The sequence below is a fragment of the Homarus americanus genome, unplaced genomic scaffold, assembly GCF_018991925.1.
Source record: "Homarus americanus isolate GMGI-L3 unplaced genomic scaffold, GMGI_Hamer_2.0 scaffold30108, whole genome shotgun sequence".
NCBI lineage: Eukaryota > Metazoa > Arthropoda > Malacostraca > Decapoda > Nephropidae > Homarus > Homarus americanus.
Window position 1 is genome coordinate 8239155 of NW_024748109.1, and position 16139 is coordinate 8255293.

Below are 16139 nucleotides of genomic sequence, written 5' to 3' on the forward strand. Positions count from 1 at the left end.
ACCTCCCCCCCTCCTTCCACCTCCCCCCCCCCTCCCCTTATCTCCTCCTCCACCCCCCTCCTATTTCCATCCTCCACCAACCATCATTCAAGGTGATCTGGGTCTCTTTGTGTTGGAGGAAGATGGAGGTTGACCTGTAAGGGTGAGGAAGAAGGCACAGTATGTGTGTGTGTGTGTGTGTTTTTTTTGGGGGGGGAATCATGTTTTTCTGAGGTTGCATTATTTTGTGGTTTTTTCTCTAGGGTTGTGTGGAGGTGTTTTAATAGTGTTTTGTGCGTCGTTTTTTTCTCTCAGGTGAATTGTATTTTTTACCTGTTTTTGTTTTTTTTTTGCATTCGTATATTTATTTATCTAATGGTCACACCAAAACTAGAGATCAGTGGCCTATATAGATCTCTTTAGAAGCCCAGTGCTGCTCTAGAGGTCACATCTTGAGCTGGTAGACTGTTCTATAGGTCTACCAGCCACTACGTTAAGAAGTATATCCTTATATTCGCCCTGTGTGACACCTTAGCGAGCTTGAAGTTGTGTTCCCCCCTTGTGTTGGCAGTGTGTGAAGGTAAAATGGCCTGATTACACGATTTCCATGTTTCTGTGAGATTTTCCCTATTTTATCAGCTTACTAGCCGTTCGGGCGGTCGGCTCTATCCAGTGTTAGTACAAGAGGAAACCAGACTCCTGGAACCTGTGGTGTTTGGTAGTAAGGGCCAAGTAGGTCACGAAGTCCTGTCTGAAGAATTGTTAGGTCCTAAAACCTTCACTTTACCTGAATAATCAATATACTTACCTATTTACCTAACCATACGTAATCCAACGCTAATCTTACCTAACCCAGTGCTAACCTAAACTAACCTAACCTAATCGGAAGCTAAGAGGGTTTTGAGAGCGGCATTAATGACGCTTGTTATAGTGTAGCCAACAGCTAAGGGTTGAAAAAAGTGACAAGTCAAAAACGAATTGTCAGGGCAAACTGTTTCGGAGTGAGATTTGTGAACTCTTGGAACAGTCTACCAGTGTTGTGACGGCACCGAGTGTGAGCTCTTTCAAGACCAGACTTGATCAACACTTTCGCAGGTACAGATACATTCAGGAGCCAGTACATGCCCAGTACTTGCCAACAGTGCGTAACAGAGAAGTAACCGACCGCCCAAGCAGCTGACTGTTAATATTACTTGCTTACGACCCGAGCCAGTGCTTTTGGTGATGGTGAAGACACTATCAGGGGAGACCAAGTAATAATGAGTGCCTGTGTGTGGGGGTAATAATCTCCTTGGATATTATAAAGACACGATGAGGGAGAAAAATAGGTTTAATTTGTTTATTTTTGTGTAGGAAGAGTTAAGGAGTGTGATATGAAATGAAAGAAAACGGTAGGGGTAACTTTAATATCCTGAATTAATGATGCATTTTTTGACGACGTGTTCCTAAGTGTTAGTACTGTATATAGAAGAAATTCCCGATCGTTAAAACACCGATATATGACACCTTAAGCTAGAATATAAAAAAGTACCCGTTATGAAACCTAACCTAACACTAACCTAACACTAACCATCCCCAGATAACAATATGATAGTTAAACATCAGGTGAAATAAGCTAAGGGAACTAATCTTCAAGTGATCCGTTATTATGATGTAGCCTAGTGATAAGAACGTAGCCAGATGGTCCAAAGACGAAGGACAGATCAGGTATAGGATAGGATAAAAAAAAAACTAAAAAAAAAATATCTAGCGTGTGGGTGGGACGCTGGATGATAGACGCAAGGGTAAACTACAGAGGCAAGAGAAGGGCAGTGAACCAAGTTGAAGAAAAGAGCAAAAAATTCAAAAAGAGTTGTGGGAGAAAAAACTGAAGGAACGATAGAGCGCTCGACAACAATACCTCCCGACGGACTAACGCAACTATTGTATTGTATGGTGGTATATCGTAGCCGAGGGGGGATATTACAAGCGGTGTGTACAATAAACAAAAAGATATTGTCATAAACGAAGAAATGAAGAATTAAAACTAGAACGAATATTTATAAGATTATTATTTTTTTAATATAGAATTGGATTTATTTGTAGATCAATTCCATATTGTTTACTATTGTTAGTATACTCGCGCTGTTTACGTACCTACATTGTGTACTACCTCTTCCACTGTCTATGTAGTCACTCATAAAAGTTCGTGGGGGTCTCCGTGTGTGTTGGTGAACCCCATCCCCACCCCTTTCTGGACGACAGGTCTCTGGGCACGGGACAACGAACATACACGGTGAGACTGTTGAAGCTGTGTGTGTTCAATTAAGACCTGTTGCTTGACAGGAATATTTGTCCATGCAAATATTGTGTTATGTCATATAATGTTTACACAATTGCATTTGTGTGACTGCATATGAGGGTTAAAATTGCCATGGACAATAAGACCACAGTCCTCTGTTACCTGAACCATAAGACGCTTACTGTATGTATGTGAAGACGAAGCAATACGCTAGAGGGGTAGTGGAGGAGGAGAAAAGGGTAAAGAGGAGGTTTTGCCAGGTGGAGACGAGAGGAGTCAAGTGTTTAGCTGCCGTTCTGCTATACTAATTGAGGTAAAATCCTTATATTAATAAAGATGGTAATGATATGTTATAAATACGAAACTTTCACAGTTCCGTTCCTTTAATTCGACCTATTACTCTATAAATGGCTTGGTGTGTTTGCTCCAGTAGACTGTTGCCTTAGACTCGGGACTGTTCCATTACGACGTTGACCAACCGCTTCACTGCTCATTGTTTCGAGTCTTCGTCTACATCGAATGTTTTATTACCTGTTATTCAGAATTGGTTTGTGTTGGATATATAGAGGAATATATGAAGAAGATATACTACGTTAATGGTATATATTGTCCGAGTTGAACTCTTAACTGCTTACAATATTATTCATGTGGATACGAAGCAAATTTTCTAACGATTGGAATGCACCTCGACCTGCACTACCGTCGTCTCTGCTGCTTAATTAATGCTTAGACATCGAAGAGGCTCTGACCTTCATATCTTATCATACAACACTGAATGTGTAACCTGATTATGACAAACGATAATAACTGATTGACAAACAAAATCCTATCTGACCTGATTACATAAAAGACACAGTTCTGCCGTGTGTGTGTGTGCGTGTGTGCGTTGTCATATCGCTATACACAGACTCGCCGTCCAGAAAGAGGTGGGGACTGGCCTGGTTCACACACACACACACACGAACTTTTATGCGCGGTCTTGGTACATTGTTTTCTATACCTGCACTTGCTATAGGTACACTGGTGAAATTATCTGCATTGTCCATATACTTGTACATGTTGAACTAAATAGCTGCAGGGGAAGAAAGGAAAAAGACGGGGAGCGAACGAAAGGAGGAAATGAGATGGGTAGAACATAGAAGAAATGAGAAGGGAAAGAAAATGTGAGAGAGAGAGAGAGAGAGAGAGAGAGAGAGTACGTGGAGGGAACAAGAGGGGAGAAAGATTATTTTTTTTTGCGGATCGTATCTTCACAAGACCCGAATTAATTTGAGATAACAGCATCCTCGTCCCCTTCATCCCCTAACAAGAGACCCAGTTCAGCTACACCCTCCTCTACTACCACCTTCCCTCCCTCTCTTCCTGCTTTCCTTCCTTCCTTCATACTTCCTTCCTTCCTCCATTGTTTACTTCCTTCCTTCACTGTATTATTTCTCACATTTTAATCTTTTCTTCTGTCTCTCTTAAACACATTTTCATTATTATCCCTTTTCTCTTCCTTATTCTTCTCCTACTCTTTATTTCTCCGTTTTATTACTTTCATATTCTTCATCATTCTTCTCTTCCAACTTGTCTACCCTTTATGCTTTCTCCTGCTCCTTTTCCTCTTTCTCTCCCTTCAACTTTTATTTCATTCTCTTCGTCATTTTTCTCGTCGTAATTATTATTTCCTTAATTATCCTCCTCTTTACTTAATTTTCCTTCTTCCTATTCTTTTCCATGATTTTCTACCTCGTCTTCTTATCTCTACACCTTTTTGTTTTATCTTCTCTACTCACTTCACTCTTGTTTTCCTTCTCCCTCCTTTTGTCTTCACACACTTCCTTCCTCTTCTTCCTTTTTTCTTTTATCCTCTTCACCGCTGATCGGCTCGTTAGCCTCTTGGGCGATCGGTCACGTCTCTGTTACTCACTGTTGGCAAGTCCTCCTGTTGTCGCCACACCCTTTTTTCCCTCTTATTCAGTCTCCCTTTCCTCCACAAAGTCGAGGAGATAAGATAATATCACAACCTTGTCTTCGCTCGTGAGGTGAGTTGGAGGACTCGGGACTCAGGAGTATGTTGGTGTAAACAATGCGAGCTATGTTCTTTTTCACCTTCGTCTTGTAATTCATCCTCAATTGCGTTATATCCATATATATATTTTTTGTTTAATTATTTATGTTTTGATTTAGATATAGATAGATAAATAAGAAGATAGATATTATCAAGGAGTGTCCGATACCTATGGAGTCAGAAGGCACATCTACGTTTTTTTCATTCTCATTATTCTATCAACTGCCTTAAATCATAGTAGTGTCTAATTTATTTTATGTTTCCATCAAATATAGATCGCTAAATAGATAAACAAATAGTTGGATAGATATTTACAATGGAGTGTTGTGAATAGTTGTATTGTAATCTGTGGATCGTCCTTTTTCACCTTAACTGCGTAATGGTGTTTGTAAAGACTGTAACCAACATGATCAGTGTTTGTAACCCTCAGCTTTTATGACGTCAATGCCCCTGGGTACATGTCTTGATTGCTAGTGTGAGATAAAGGCATGAAAAAAAGAAAAAAAAGAATGCTATTGAAATTTCTGTCTGTATTTTTCATTTTTTTTTATTCTTGTGAGTGTCTGACTTCCATATTTACTTAAGTGACGTAGTGGAAGTGACCTCATCCCTCCCAAATTTTTTGATACTATACAGATCGATCAAGATGATAGATAGGCAAATGGTTCAATTAACTGAGAGGTAGCTAGGAACACGTGTACATACTATTTACCTATACTTGTACCTATACATGGATCAGTATGACCTTGTTTGACGATTTTACTGAATATCCATTTCTTTCTCGCATTATAATTCAAGTTAGAATTAACAGTATGAAAAACACTAAAATACAACGAAAAATATCAGTAAGTAGATGTTAAAATCCGTGATACTGTATTACTAGTAGTGTCCAGGGAATTTTGTCTATAGATGTACGATGTTAATTATATAGTTATATATTATATAACTAAGGTTACATAGGGAATGAAGAAGACACAGAAGATGAAGAAGTTCAAGAGGAAGAGAACTCACAAGATCAAAAGGTGTAGGAAGGTGAAAGTCAGAAAACAAAATAAGCAAGAAAATAAAAGTGCAGGCAACTGAGGGAAAAAGAAAATGGATCCATACAAAGCAACGAGGGGTAACCCAACTATTCAAAGTCAAACGGAAACAATGGAACAAAGGCGAGTGACTGAACAACCATGGGTCCTCTCCTTCAACTTCGCCACACACCTGACTACATGTGACCATCAGGCGTGAGCTTGTCAAGCTGGAGGCTCCCCATACACCTGTGCACGTTTGATTTATGTATCTTTACTCTGAGACGCTGGCAGTAACACGACCCACACGTGCAACACCTGTTGTGTGTGTGCAATAGTGAGGCGGGGATGTTGTCATCACACCAACCACGGTTGTGTCTCCCAAGTGACACGGGTCTACCTACCTGCACTCATGTGGAATTTGCAAGATGACTGCAGTTGCCTAAGTGTCATATGCACATTTTATATACCACTGCAATCTTCAAGTCATTACCAGAGATAGCTTGAGTGTGTTTGAATAACACTGTCTCTGCATGTTGGAGTGATATCTTCTATTATTTCCTCTCACCCTGTGCGTGTGTATGAATCTTATTCAGAATAAGATTGTCTCTGTATATTACTAATTTTTTCTATCATCATTCAGTTAAGTTATTCAGGAAAATTAAGAACCAAACAGAATGTGAAGAGCTGCAGAAATATCTGTCAGCTTCAAGAGTGGTCGAAAAAAAATGGCTGTTAACATTCAATGTCATTAACTGTAAGAGGATGCACATTGGTAGTACCAATAGTAAGGGGGCGTATAACATGTCCCAACGGGATGAAGAAATATCACTAATAGAGAACAAAAGTGTGTATATTGACAACAAATTGAAGTTCTTGGGCCATTGTGAGAAGAAGGTGAATCAAGCAACTAAACTAGTAGGTCTTATAAGAAGATCATTTGGATAATAAGACGGTCTATCCCTCATAACTCTATTCAAGAGTGAGGTGCTTCTCTGTCTGGTCCCTGAGATATGCAAGAGGTGGTCAGTTGATTGAAAATGTCCAAAGGAGGGCCACCAGACTGGTGCCTGCACATCACCTCAGTTATCGTGAGAGATTTGAATGCCTGCAACTGTCTAGCTTATACAGTACAGTACTATAGATGGGCAAGGGGTGACTTAATTGAAGTTTATAAACATCCCAGAGGACACTACTCAATCGAGTGTCCATACCTGGAGCTGGAATACGCCTGCCCCAAAATGGGTCACAGTTCAAGGTTGATGAGGCTACACGTCCAAATAATTTTGAGTGCAAACTTTTTTAGAGTGAGAGTAGTAAACTCTTGAAACAATCTGCCCGAGTGTTGTGATGGCTCAAAGTGCGAGCTCTTTCAAGACCAGACTTGACCAACACTGGTGCAGATACAGATATATTCAGGAGCCAGTACTTGCCAACGGTACATAACAGAGACGTGATCAACCGCCCAAGCAGCTAACAAGCCAACCAGTGGCGATGAGGATAAATAAAGCAATAAAATTAATAATAAAAAACATTATTAATGATAATTACTCTTTTCGTGACATAAAAAATACACTTAACATTCAGAAATAAATTATTTATTTTAAATAATTATACGTACAGTACTTCTAATTAAATTACAAAAGATTAAGGTTATAAAACCAAAATACGTACTGCACTATAAAATAAATTTCTTCAGCGATCTGTAGGAGTAAACATATGCATTACATACAAACAACAATAATACAGTTTTTCTAATGACATCCTCTAATCCTTACCTATTTACCATATATCATGTGAGGATTATGTACCATAACTTATTTCACCTGAAGATTAACCACTCAGGGTGACCAGTAATTCCCCTCCCCCTCCCATGCATTTCATTCTTGGTAAATTCACCTCGCTGCTTTGAAATTCCTGATGAATACAGATTCCTAGATACTGGAGAACTTTTCTTGCAGTTTGCTAGTGGTGAGTATGGTGTACACTCTATGTACTATTGATTACTGGTGTTTGCCCCCAAAAAATTATGAGAGAGGTCTGGATGACATAAAGCAGGTGATGGAACTTTTAAATGCTACCTTCAATATATTTTATCACTCATACACTCTTCATATTCAGGTCGGGTCATTCACTATTCCAAGATTATTTGTGCTTCTCCCAAACAAGACAACATAGATGTTCAGTCAACGCCTCACAAACCTAACAGAACTGTGTCCGGGATTGAACTTTGAATTTTGGACTTGGAATAAATATTATATCAACAGCTTCTTAACAACCTTTCCAACTGCTTGTGTTTCATCTTTCTCTGAATAATTATAAAAAAAATGTTCTTCAGTAGATGTGAAAGAAGGCAAGATAATTAAGATGAAGAATTACTCCAACATTTCCTATTGTTGCCATGTACCAACAATATGTACTGTATTTAATAATGCACTTCAAAGCTCAGTGACGTGCATGTATCCCAATGGAGAAAGAAGAATGTTTAGCAAAATCAAAGAAAGTTCAATTTAATCCAAATAATATGACCACCCACTTTTTTTACAAGAAACAGTTTAAGACTTGCTTCACTTTTTGATAATTTTTAATTAATATCACTTTTAACGTCGATAATTCTTTTTAATACCTTAAATAGTAATTCAGGAAGTGAATTTACCAGGAGTAAAAATACTGGGAATCAAATTACCAGAATCCCCCCCCCCCTACCAGATAGCCTTCAGGTAGTTTATCTCCCAGTGAATAAGCTGGGGTTCCCAATCCCCAGGTGATCCTTTACCACTACAGGTGTTTACTGAAGAATATATTGTTTACAGGACAACGAGATTGTCTAAAGATTTTTGTTTAATTTTTACTGTATAACATTTGGATAAGATAACTTCTTCACAATATAAAATGTGTGGCTTTCAGGTGATTCAGAGATCACATTACTACTGTACAGTACAGTATAAGCTTCCACACCATGATGCCAGTGTGTCACGTTCTGTTAAGTCTAAGACAAGGTTCATCCAGAAAAGATTTGTGGTGCCATAGTCCATCCACACAGGACTTTTGGCACCATGGTCCATTTAGACAGGACCTTTGGTGTCATGGTTCATCCAGACATGATTTTGGTCCCAGATTCATGAGTGCAACAAACATACAGCACAGTACCTGTACAATATCAACCCTAACATTCGTACCAAATTGTTCCAGTACAATCAATACGTCATCGGAAGAGATGAAAACAGAATTGTGATCAGCATAAATACACTTGAATTTTAATCGATGTCATGTACAAAATGAAGATTATGATAAGTGCTTCAAGACCCAAGACATTAACTTAAACCCTTCACAACAGGAACACCACTTTTAATAGTTTATTTGGCTAACATCAGATGATTTGACTCAGTGGAGAGGGGACCCCATACACAAGGGGTTAAATCACTGAAGCACATACCACTTAATGTATTACTGTATAACAAGGCAACTCACTCACCTTAATAAAATATACAGTACACTACTACCTGTACTTTAAATGCACTATGGTAGATAAAATGCAACAGGGTGATTATAGCTTAAAATTACACTTGAATAAAATCAATACAATACTGTACAGTACTTATATAATGACTCTAGGAAATAAAACCTGATGGTAAGATTAAGATAATGGTTAAAAAACGTGAAACTTAAAGGCAATGTTAATGCCGATAACTAGACAGAGATTTTAGAAAATAATGAAACTTGGTGATAAATTTAATTACAATACATATATAATGACTCTAAATGTGAATCTTAGTGGAAAAATACAATAATTCTAAAATATGAAACGTAGTGTAAAATCAAAATAAGAATGATTCTATATCATGCCAAATTGAACTGTACAGTACTGTAGTATTAGACATTGAAACTTGATGGCACAGTACACGGAAAGAAGCCAACTCACGGTGCAAATATTTCCTAGTTTACAAATGCCCTGAATTATCCCCTATTTAAGAATTTCAAGAGTTAATCATTTACTCCTTAGCTAATATACTGTTTCTCAATTTCCTGTGTAGCTAATTCTGAGGCTGTACAATTAATCACAGTTAATCCCATGTATACAGTATATTCATAAGAAACAATGCATACAGTATACAACATTATAATAGAAGAAAAAAAAGTGCTGTCAGAGGCTTTCAAGTACTAATATATATTTAAAATGTTAAAAATGTTCTGTATACTTTTCAGAAACTCTTGTCATAAATTATTTTGGAGTTATCAAATAATCTCTCTCTCTCTGTCTCTCTCATATAAAGGGTATTATTCAGTCAAGGGAAAGACTGAAAACGAAGATCAGTTTCTCCTTTGCTTTGGAGGGAAACATAAAGGTGGGGAAGAAATGACTGCACGACTCTTACACACACACACACGCTTGCACACACACACACGCTTGCACACACACACACACACACAGAGTAAGAGGCTCATACATACCAATAAGGAAACCAATTTGTCAACTCAGCCTTGCTCCAAGACCTTAGTCAAACTCTTGTAGACAGCAAAGGCATTACAGCTAATTCGTACTAAAATAAACAACATAAACACTCCATATTCTTTAACACATTTCTTATATACACAATTACAGTACATTTACTTTTCATTGCAATCCTATCAAAAACATTAAATGAACATTTGTTAGTGAAGATGACTCGGGTAGTACAAGTGGAAAGTATTATAGAATGATCTGAATCAGTTACTAAAGGTCTGGGAATACATCCAGAGGAGCGACAAGAGGCAATGGTAAAGTTACACATAAATGCAGACAAGTAAATGAGTTGAGAATACCATAAGTTGTGGATGGATTGATCTATTTTTGACATTTCTTAAAAACATGAAATTTGATGCACTTGTTAGAGGGTTGTTGTTGTTTTTAATTTCCCAAGTCATGATGTGTTGCTATATCTCTTCATTCACACCATTCTCTGCTACTATCAGAGCCTTCCATGTATCAGTTACCAGTTTGCATTCTATCTGTTTATATCATGAGCTATTGCTGCTCATATGCAACAATCACTGCCTAAGTTACTAAATATCTATCTGATACTGATCCAGTAATGTTCTTCATCACCACAGTATTAGTTCAGTCTTAATCATTCATGCTTCCACCGTACTTCAGGTAATATAGAGACCGTCTTCACCCGGGATTATTGTCTTCTCCGGGAGCCGATATATACATCACATACTGGTACTGGACTTCACCTTTGCCGTCTAATGTAACAGGAAATGGTTCTAGCTGTACTTCGTCTATTTTCTCAATCTGTTTATCTAGACTCGGATCGACCATTTCAGCCTCTGATCCCTTGACTATGTGTTGATCAATTTCCTGACTCATGTGTGTCTCTGTGTGGTGAACAATCTGTGTGTCCACCTCATTTGCTATGTTATGAATCTCTGTATCCATCTGTGTTACTATGGGATTATTCACCATCTGTTCATCCACTTCTGTCTCTATCTGGCTGATCATGGACGGAAGTGAGCACTGATCAGCAACCTCCAAGTGGCTTGAAGAATCCAGATGTGCTGGATCTTCAATATCAGTTGGCATGTGAAGATGGTCTGTTGGCTCCATGTGACTTGTTGGTTCGAGATGGTTTGAACTATCTAGATGTCTTGCCACAGCCATGTTGGTACCAGAGTCCAGGTGGGCAGCATCACTAATGTGGCTCGTTGCAGCCAAGTGACTTGTCGTGTTAATGTGTCCAGCAACTTCCAAATGGTTTCCTGGTTCGAGGTGGTGAGGAGATTCAAGCTGGCTCGGTACTTCTAAGTGGCTTTCAGAAGTGAGATGATTCCTTGCATCAAGATGGTCTGTATCCTCTAAATGGCATGAAGATTCCAAGTGATCTGCAGCTTCTAAGTGACAAGCTGTCTCCAAGTGACTGGTGGTCTCCAGTGTGTGACCTGCAGCTTCTAAATCACCACCAACTGCAAGGTGGTCTCCTGAAAGGTGCGTTTCAACTCCCAAGTGTGTAGTCATGTTATCCTCGTTGTTGAGCTGACCGTCATGGGAGAGGTGGTCTGCAGCATCAGCCAACATGGTGCTCTTTAAGTCCCCTAAAGTGTCACTCTGGGAAATTTCCATGTCCCCAAGAATCTGTACATTGATAAGAGAGACTCCGGGTGTCATTTCAATGTGGTCGTGAGAAGACTTCACCTCCAAGGTCTCAACTGTACCAAACTGCACAGGATCTACAGCCCTAAGGTCTTGTGAGGCATCAATAATACTCAGAGTTTTAACTTTCATGTCTTCGTCATTTGTATATGGATGTTTCTCTGGTAGCTTCTCACATGCAGACAAAGAGAAAGGCTGCAGACTACTGTTATCATAAGGTTCTGCAGTTATAAGGAGATCATTTAACACAATGGATGCCACATGTTCACTCTCTTGAATATGTTCATCTGATTCTGGATTTTTCTGCAGTACATCCTCTTCTACAACCAGTTTCTTCTCCTGCAGAAGTTGTGTGCTCTGCTTCCTCTTGCCCTTCCAGTTAACTTCCTTGCCGTGAGTTACGGACATGTGGGTCCGCAAATCATCATTACAGGAGAATCTTTCCCTACATAGCTGGCAAATGTAAACAGAGTGTTTCCAAAGGTGGAACATTAAAGATGATTTCTTCCTGAACTGTGCATCACAGTACTCACATGGGTGCTGCACCTTAAGGTGCTTCACATTCATATGATGACGATATGCTGTGTAAGTTGTGAATTTTGATTCACACTCATCACACGTCCATGACTGAGCACTTCTATGAACAGCATTAATATGGGTATTTAATTTGGAGATGGTGAAAAATTTGTCTCCACAAGTCTCACATACTATCTTCTTCTCTCCATGAGCATACAGAAGATGACTTCTGTATGGTACATGATAGTAAAACATTTTGTTACAGTGCTCACAAACATACTTAGTACCGACGTGATGCACGACGTTACGATGATAGCGCAGGCCAGCCTTGGTGCCGAAGCACTTCCCACAATCTTGGCAAGCAACCTCCTTATTCTTCTCCTCCCCTATACCATGAAATTTAAAGAGATGAGCTTTCAGCCTCGCCTTAGTAGTTAGATAACGACCACACTCTGAGCACTCAGAACCTTTCTGGTGAGCAGATGCATGAGCCAGGAGAGTCTGTTTACAGTAGAATGTCTTGTCACAATCTTCACAAGAATGAATGCCTACCTTGTGTTTCTTCCTCATTCTCGATGTCGCTTGTCGGGTTTTATTTTGTGTTGGCAAATCCTCCATATCTGAATGTTTGGATAAATGGTGAACCCATAATGCAAGACTGGAATAAACCTCTTTACACTGAGGACAACGGTATTTCTTTGATGACGCTTGCCTTCGAGAACTCTTCCTTACTTTTTCTGATAGTTGTTCACCTGTACAGTTGTCAGTTTTATCATCCATGTCATCAATGTGGCTTGTGGGTAGCACTAAACTTCTACTGCAATTTATTTCTTCTGGGAAAACATCTGAAGGTTTACAAGTAGCTGCCATTACCTTTGACCTCTCTTTGTGTTCCTTGAGAGTTGTCTCAAACATATCTTTTATAACTTGCTTCTTAAATTTCAGATTTTCTTCAATTTGTGCAACTTCCTGAACAAGATTCTCACACCTAGAACAAATCTTCATGCTGACACACACAACCTCTCGTTTCGATCTGCCCACAATTTTTGACAAAAGCAAATTTATGGAAATATTACCAGAATACTCGTGAACACGTAAAATGCAAATCAAGTTACAATCCGTGTCGTCTTTTCCACAAACAAGACACACATCTTTTTCTGGAGTTTCCTTATTGTTAAATATAAATGCATGACTGTTGATGCTTTTCTCCGACTCAACATAAGAACTTTCACTTGGTAAATAATCATCAATATTAATACCCAGACAACTTTCAGAGGCTCTGGGTTGGTTACCGTCAACCTGCCAGTTATCCTCTTTCTTTATATCAACAGACATCTGGCTTAGAGCAGCATCCCTAAAGGCATCTTCATCGGCATCGATCAGAAAAGTCGCCCTCGTCTTGTCACTTTCAATAACAGAGAAGGGAACTGGGAGGTTATTTTTGGCATCAACGACACTCCCATTACTGCCGAGGTTTGTTGCCACCAGAGGAACAGCTTTCCGGTGAAGGCTCGACTTCTTGCCCTTCTTTATATCTTGAGGTTGGAAATGCCTCTCACAGACTCCGTTACGAGCACCAAGTAACTGGGGGGAAAGAATGTGGCTAGTTATAATTTATATTCTATTCAACCATTACAGTACAGTACCATCTCTTCATATTAATATCACTGTAGTCAACAATGATTCTCAACATAGTATCCATCACTACATACACTATTTATTAATATTTCATAATAATGATGGTAGGAATCAACAGGAAATGAGTTATAATTTCATAATCAAGCATAAACACTGAATGCAAAAGGAAGGATTGAGAGGTGAAGGAAATAAAGAGCTTGAGAGTAACCTGTGATGTGTTGAGTGGAGAGAATATAGACAGTATGAAACACAGAAATAAGGCAAAATAAAACGAGGTTATGCCTCACATAGATCAATTACACTACTGGGAACACATTGATCAGTGGACTTAACACCAAGGGTTAAATACTGTTTCTGCCAAGGCTTTCAGACACCATCTCAACACTCAATGGTCTTCTTCCTCACATACAGTACCTGAGGGTCACAGAAGGTGGGGATAATTTGGCGAATGGCAGCCACCCAGGCACCTCGCTGGTAACTGGACTTTGGAAATGCGAACACAGAGAGACTGATGCTGTGAGGAGCCCCACACAACACACACTTCCGTGCCATAATGATCCTGAAACACGTAACCACTATACAGTTCACAGTACTTCTCTCAACACAAAATACATACTGATAAATAACATATCAGAATAGAAATTACATGCACTTAAATAAACCATAGCAACTCATCAGTGTCTGCCATTTTTAAAAAGCCATCCAAACATGCAGCTATTCTCCTAAGCCCTACTAAGCCAGGGAAGATTCAGCTTGTTTTTGTTTTTCTTTCTTTCTAAACAATAATGATTTCTCTGGCTCTTGATAAATGTTAAAAACTGGGTTGCCATTTTAATTCCAAGAATCTGAATGCATAAGATGTATACAGTATATGGTTAGGTATGTGAAAAATGAAAATGAACTAAAAGGTAATGGTGGTAAGTCATTTATCATATCAGACAATGTACCACCAAGTCATCAAGTTTAATCTCCTAATGATATTCATGTAAGCTTGATTAAGCTCGGTAACTCTGCCATCATAAATTACAACCTCTGTATCTGCTGTTGTTGGCTAGAAAATAACCCTTCCTATGGAGATATAAAACTATGATTTTAGTTTCAGTCATCCTAGGAATCTTGGGAAATTAGGTTCGGTTAGGTTAGGATATCCAAATTCAGGGATGAATGTATAATTTTACCTACAGCCCCTGTATATAAATATAAAATCAGTTTTTTTCATGTTAGAGAATTACTTGCAAAAAAAATGGCAAGTCTCCTCCTAATATTTCCCATTTTTCAGCACTTATTCTCTCTACCAGTTTCAGGTAACCAGCTAGTAATATTATAGTACATATTTACAGGAAGGGAAAAAAGGTAAAACTTGATGACTTGTTCTGTGCTCTTAGTAAGTAGCTACCTGAGGATTTTTTCCTATAAGATAAAAGATTTCAAACCTTGTACATGAAGAATATGAATTGCGTAATATAACTTTAGTTAATATTGACGACACCCGCCAAAGCATTATTTGTTCTGGTTTATTTTATTACAACATTTTTATCAGTAAAAATCGGCCACGGGTCAGTCGTCAATAATAACTTGTATTCTTTTCATGTACTTATTATCATTTCCACAAGATATGAATGATTCTTACCCTCAATAGAGCTATACCTAACTAACTTTATCCTAACTCCTGGATAAACACCAATATCCATTAAATTAACATCAACATAAGTTAAAACAATACCTACAAATAATTCGAATCTAAAACATTAACTTAGAGCTTCCATTATCTCACATAAAGGAAGACTAAGATAAAAAGTACTTCCTCGTCACTATCCAGCACCACAGGACACCATCACCATTTATAATTTATATCTTTTAATCGTGTTTTTTCTCACTTACATACAATATAGAGGTTACTTATCTCATGTATACTGTATTATCATTTAAATTCCATGCACCACAATCACAAGACAAACTTACGACTGGAAATATTTGATGAAAGAGTTTTTATTGTTTAGACTCCATCAGCTGTCTCACTCACCACCTCAAACACCTCTAGCAAACAGCTTTCTCACCAGTAACTTCATAAATAATCTCTCTTTTGGTATTAATTTGACATCAAACTATAGATATAATATTTTTAATCTTATTTAATAGATTAATATATATTTTATATCTCTATAGTGAATATTTAAGCATGACTGGAAGCAGGACGTTAAGGAGATCTGAAACAATGCTGCTGTTTGAGGTTTCTTTTTCATCTAAATAATATTACTTCAGTTTTCCCAAGATATAAGGATATTTTTTATGTTTATTAGTCTTTGTTTTAATGACTCCTGTTTAAATAATAATTCGGGATAATATTTGTGAAATTTAAATAGCCCGCGCTTCACTTATATGACGTCATAGGTGAACTACTCTCTGATTGGTCGTTGACATCCAGGTTTTCAAACATGGCGGATATCCCTTAGTGATGAAAGGCCTTTTCCTTTGGCCAATATAAGTGAAAATGTCCAGTTCTGAAGTACAAACCGGGAATTC

At 38.3% G+C, this 16139-nt stretch overlaps 1 protein-coding gene across 1 annotated transcript; it reads right to left on the bottom strand.

The window, feature by feature from the left end:
• Positions 1-8164: 8164 nt before the first annotated feature.
• On the bottom strand, positions 8165-15653 carry LOC121880066. Its single transcript, XM_042387072.1, has 3 exons — positions 15579-15653; positions 14031-14175; positions 8165-13562 (listed from the first exon to the last, which is right to left on the bottom strand). Exons 2-3 carry the CDS (start codon positions 14166-14168, stop codon positions 10485-10487), a joined length of 3216 nt encoding a protein of 1071 aa, XP_042243006.1. The 5' UTR covers positions 14169-14175; positions 15579-15653; the 3' UTR covers positions 8165-10484.
• Between the last annotated feature and the right edge of the window lie 486 nt (positions 15654-16139).